This window comes from Pseudonaja textilis, chromosome 1 (assembly GCF_049901715.1).
Source record: "Pseudonaja textilis isolate UNSWEBS1 chromosome 1, rPseTex1.2, whole genome shotgun sequence".
In the NCBI taxonomy this organism is placed as follows: domain Eukaryota; kingdom Metazoa; phylum Chordata; class Lepidosauria; order Squamata; family Elapidae; genus Pseudonaja; species Pseudonaja textilis.
Genome location: NC_141990.1, coordinates 300014947 through 300020946, shown reverse-complemented (window position 1 = coordinate 300020946; position 6000 = coordinate 300014947). Strand labels below are relative to the sequence as shown.

General features: G+C 34.4%; 1 protein-coding gene across 11 annotated transcripts in view; it reads right to left on the bottom strand.

The window, feature by feature from the left end:
• Positions 1-510: 510 nt before the first annotated feature.
• MARK3 (microtubule affinity regulating kinase 3) overlaps positions 511-6000 on the bottom strand; it is a 68613-nt gene continuing 63123 nt past the window's right edge. For 6 of the 11 annotated variants that reach the window (XM_087922233.1, XM_087922234.1, XM_087922230.1 and 3 more), the window contains one exon: positions 511-1078. In XM_087922233.1, coding sequence (XP_087778359.1) covers positions 733-1078 — 346 coding nt within the window. In that variant the 3' untranslated portion in view covers positions 511-732. Of the gene's footprint in view, positions 1079-2746; positions 2792-6000 lie in introns of all 11 variants that reach the window. The other 5 variants (XM_087922232.1, XM_087922228.1, XM_087922229.1 and 2 more) reach the window with 1 other exon arrangement.

The window sequence follows — 6000 nt, the reverse complement described above, 5'->3', positions numbered from 1 at the left end:
GAGAGGACAAAATGCTCATGAAAAAACATGTAACCTTGAAGTCTTTCCCCCACAATTTTCATTATCATAATTAAGTAATTTAAACTGATTTCAGACTTAAATAATAATAAATAGGCAAAAGAAAAGAAAGAATGATTTGGGGGGGGGATTTAAATCATGAAAATTAATTTTAAAAAACACAGGAATAATGTTCACACCCATAAACCCAAACCTTTGTAGTCTTAAACACAACAGTGAACTGTGAAACTTGTGTTTACCGATTATTTAGTATTCTTAAGGACTTTCACCTTGGCCATCTCAATTTTAGCACCAAAATTAACCTGGAAGAGGTACTGGTACAGTTCTGATGCTATAAATGAATTGTTTACATATAATACTTTTATATTATAATTATACACACATACTGTACATTCACACATCCACACAACAGGAGGAATATTCAAATGTATACATGGTGTGTTTTAGATTGTTTGTCAAGACTCAAAGCAATGGAAATAAAGCAGAAGGGAATATTTTACATAGGCAACTTTAATGCTGTAGTGCACTTATAAAAAAAGTCCAACTTCCCTCCCAGCTCAGCAGCTTGTCTGAACTGTTTTGTTTCAATAGCACGATCCAGAAGATGCAGAAGTTATTGCCCTAGTATTCTATACATGACCATCGGTGTCCTCAAAAACAAAACAAAAACACTTGAATTTGCTATTTAATTTACAAACTCGATTGCTCCTCTCATTACAGCTTTAATTCATTGGCAATTTTGGAAGCAATGTTTTTAAAAGCTATGGATGTTCCCGATATCCGTTTAAAGCGAACTCCGTTCAGGGACAGTCTGGGTAGCTTACACACCTCCATCTCCCATTGCACGAGGTTTTCTGCATGGCCATCCCCATGGACGCAGAAAAGCAAGAAACGTTCCCTCTGTTCATAGTCACAATTATTGGCATCCAGGACCTTGCGAATTTCCCTCATCATATCATTAGGATCCATTGAACTGGTAGTTTTCATGCTCCAAGTAAATCGTAGTGAACGGGGTTTGGCTTCCTTGCTGTCATCCTTCTGATCAACAGCCACGTTACGACTGAAATGAAATCAAGTTTCAATATTCACGGATGAACCTGGAAACTGCTATTGGTAAAAGCTATTGTGTTTTGAGGCATGCATTATTAAAAACATTCTTCTATCAGTATTAAAAAGCTTAGGTTAGTGTTTAGCAACACATGAATTAGACACAGCCCTATAAAGTTAAAGGCCACAGTTAATTCCTCCCGAAAGCAGATGTTATGGGAGTGAGGTGGGGGCTGCAAATGGAAGCGTGACTATGGTATTGCGTATTACTTTGCTGCAACTTCTCTGCTCCAAATCTTTCTCCCTTATTGGTCATATTCCTATCCTCACAAAATACAAACAAATAGGCCTGCCTATGCCAAATTTTATAGAGTATACTCAGGGAAATTTACAACATTGGGAATTGGGGTTTTTAAGAAACAACTTCACTACTAAGACTTTTTAGGGAGAGCACAACAAGTTGGTGCTACACTTCGAACCTATTAGAAAAGACTACTTAAAAGTTTATAATTGCTAGATGATAACTTCAGACTTAAAATTTTTTGTTTTCTTTAAAAAATATAGAGATTATAATTTTTCATGTTTTACATTAATAATATGGATTCACCAGATTATTTTATAAATTATCACCCATAATTTGTATGGATGAAAACTGCCATTTATGTTTTGTTCCAGAAAACAGCAAAATTAACATACATATTCTGTAATGGTTACACTGTATATATAGATAAATTAGAATTAAAATTATAAATTGCGATCTGGTTCAATTTATAACAGCAGCTGTTGCTTATTGTTTATCGAACTATAGTCTTCTGGGTGAAAATACATTTGATTCTATCTGACAAATGGCCTCATTCCTTTCCCAACCCAATTCCCTTACTCTTTGGGGATAAGCTAAGATAAAATGAGGTCTTGGGAATTTTTAGAAGTTCATACTCTTCTGCTTCTTGATCCTGTGAAAAATTGCCATGCCCTTCTGAAAAGCATTAATCACCTAAATTCTAAAAAATAAAGTTATCTAGTACTGTTAAGTTTTGTGCATGGAATCAGAATTGCACCAGGTGCTTCAGAGATAACACTGTGGCATATTCAAGAAAAGAACTACATTTCATTTAATTTCCTAACGTGGTATTTTCTAACAGGATCCTAGAGGTGGTGGTGGTTGGGGTTTTTAGGCCAATAAAATCTATGAATTTATGTAAAGAATATTAGCTTGTCATTCAAAGCCCTTGTTACAGACATCTGTGATTAAGTCCTAGTCACATGAAACTGCTTCTATGGCAGGATGTTTTCCCATCCTAGGATCTGAACTGGCAATTTCAGCATGTAGCTCCTTCTTTATCTGGCAGTGAAAGTAGCTTCCTTTCAGGACAATCTGAAGCTAAATGGAGAGTATTCTTTAGCAGCAAACTACCAGCTGGATCTCTCAGAGCTGATTTATTACATTGCAGCTAAGATCATGGATTCTTTCTAAGGATGTGGAAGTAGGTCTAGACCTGCATGAGAAATCAGAATCGTGTACTTTGAATGACTTAATCACAGTTTTGCAGATAGAAGGCATTTTGGGTTTCAGATATTTAAGAATCACCGCCACCAACACCCTTACGTATTTTGAAGGAGGGGAGAACGAGACATACTAATCTAAGTTAAAATTTTAAGCAAAAAACAATTTTTCCCTCACCTTGAACCCTCATATCTCCCATTCCTCTCATATTCAGTCGGGAGCCTCAATGAAAACAATGCCGAAGCACAAAGAAAGCAGGAAAGAGAAGACAAATCTTACACTAGCACAAATAATGATGGCAGAACACTGCACACTGAAATCTCATTTAATTTAACTGCAATTCACTGTTTGGTTTTAAACACAGAAATAATCAGTACATTCAGGATATCAAGCATGCCTTTTTCTGTATCAAATATATTGGGAAGCCTCAGGTATTTACTGTTTGAGATATTCTAGAGATATTAGAAACAAGTTGGTTGTGAAAGATTTGATTACTTGCAGAAGGTGCTAGATAGGAAGGAAAAAAATTAAAGCAATAAAAATTTATTTCAGTTTAAGATAAGCTAATAGAACATTCTTCCCAGGATTTTAGCAGCATTTATTTGATACATAAAGAAAATTTTACAGCCAATTTGATAATTGCTGTTCACAGTATCCATATTTTCAGCTAGAAATTTTATTATTCTGTAACTTCATGTACTTATACTTCTCCCTATCTGTTAACAATAAATCTTTAAAGAAAATAGTAATAATACAAGATAAATACATCTTAATTCTTTCAGGAAGAAATGAAAATAAAACTTGCATAAACTGGATGTGAAACAAGAATCTCAACCAATCTTCTATATTTTCTAATTACTATATGGTTTTAAAAAGAAATATATTAAACCTCTGTTTAAAATAAATTTCTGCCTACTACAAAATTACTGTCAATGGATAGATAGATAGCTAACAAAGTAATAAGGAAGAAATCCTTTCTTGGCATTGTAAGTTCAGAGCTATCTATATTATTTTTAGAAGTCTGAGATACTAAACTGAAAGTATGCTGACTAAGTCTTTATACAGATCTTTTCTGAATCCCTAATTGTGGAACTATCACAGCTTTGTGTGGAATTTTAGTCACACTGATATAGAAAGTTTTACCTCAAAAGTCAGTATACAATATAGAAACAATAAAAAATATATTTGATTGGCTCAACATATTCAGGTGAAATTCTACATAGTATTCTGTATGGAAAATAAGGCTGTAAGGCAGCATCTAAATATGTTCTAAACAGGCTGGCTGGCTGCTATATGAAGATAAAGCTGATCGATATAATTGAACTATTTCACAAATCTATGAAAACTAATTTCTTTTTGCAGTTCAGTGCACTATGTATTAAATCTATAAGGATTTATAACTCTGTAATCTAGAGCTCCATACAAATGTGAAGTCCAATTCTGCAGTTATAAAATTTGACAGTAGCGTTCTGTAGAACAATTCAAAGGCTTATTAATGTTTTAATATTAGAAGTACTGGTCTCCAACATAACAATAGTAATATAACTTCTTCCTTTCATTTGCACTATGTCCTAGAAAAGCAAAATATACTGGAAGATAATAAAAGAGAAATAAGAAATATGATATTTGGCTGTAATTTATTGTTTTGGCACTGTGTTATACAAGAGCACTTGTACTGGTAAATTTTGTTAGGTTGTTAATATAGTGATGCAAGATATACGCTAAACATTATAAATTAAGCAGTTAACTCACATAAGAACAACCTAATAGGAATTTATAATTGGAAAACTGGCATACAGCAGCCACAAAACCAGATGGCTTTTATGCTGTCAATTAAGCTGTAATTGACAACAATACAAGCAGAATGTACTAAAATTATAGTTATAAATAATCAATACAGAATCAAAAGTGCTTTTTAGACAGTTTTCTCCTGGTGGTTTCAGTGCCTGAATGGTTTCTACTGCTGTTCTGTTGCTTCTTTTAAAAAATGCATTTTAATAGATTTTTATATTTTTATTATTTCATTTGGGGGGAGGTTGAAAAAGAGTGTTAGAAAGTTATAAAAAATGAAGCTAAAGTATTCACTGGTTTTATACTCTGTTAACTAAGTAAAATGTATTAGTTTTAAGTCAAAACAAGTATGCCTCTCTGTTTGCTACTATCAGAATAGCTGTATAAAACTACACTAAAAGTCAAACAAGGCTATTATGATGCAGACACCACTAGGGAAATATACACAACACAAGTCAAAGCAAAATAAATTTTAATTGTATTTGAAATGGTTTTGCCACTTTGGAGAGGTCTTAAGTAATTTTACAGAAAGAAATATCAGTTTTATGTGCAAGAATAGTGGGGGAATACTATTCTTACTAAGGACTTGTGCATTTCATTGGTCGTGTGAAATGAACAACACCTATGCCTCCTGGGATGCCCATTGACAACAGCTTTAATTATGTAACCCGTACAACGTTATTTGGGCCTGAAAGAACAGTGGCTTAATTCAATCTATAAGTAGCCCTCAACCGATGACTGCAATTGGGACCAGAAAATTTGCCATTAAGTGGTGCAGTTGTTAAGTGAGGCATCAATGGGATTGCATCCAATTTTACATTTTTTGCCATAGTCATGAAGTGAATCATGGTGATTGTTAAGTGAGACATCACATGACTGTCATGCAACCTTGCCACTGGCTTCCTTGTAGATTTTGCTTGTTGGAAGGCAGCTAGGAAGGTCGAAAATGGCAATCGCTTGATCCGAGGACACTGCAGCTGCTGTAAATATAAGGGGGGTGCCAGTTGCTTGGGTTGCTATCACTTGACTGCAAAGATGTGTGAAGGTTGTAAATGCGAGGACCTGTCATAAGTAACTTTTTTCCAGCACCATTTTAACTTTGAATAGTCACTAAACTACCTACAGTTAACTCAAGGGCTAGCAATGCAGACCACTGCAAGCTGAATACTATATATGCAAAATAGCTCTAATAGTCTTAACTGTTGTATCTATCAAACACTGAATGAGTATTTGCCAATAGAATTAATTCTCCCTTCTTCATACTTGGAAGAACTGGGAGACTATCCAGCATCCAGGAGAGGGGAAATAAAGCAAAGGCAACTCCTATTGCATAAGAAAACTCTACTTATAAGGCATATGTACTGGGTGCAGTCCATATGAAAGTGGAGAAGCTCCCAAGTAAAAGAACATGAAGCAAAGTGTATGAAGAGAGGCTGAATGAATGAAGGCAGTAACAAAAAGTACAAGTACACACTAACTGATGACTAATTTTGAAAATGGCGAAGACAGTGAACAAACCAGTTCAAATTATACATATATGCAATAAGGTATATTCCACTTTTTATTAAACCAAGGAGTATAAAAAATATTTCTCAGACTTGCAGAATATTCAGGCAAGCTCCAACAAGCTCTTCCTGGCT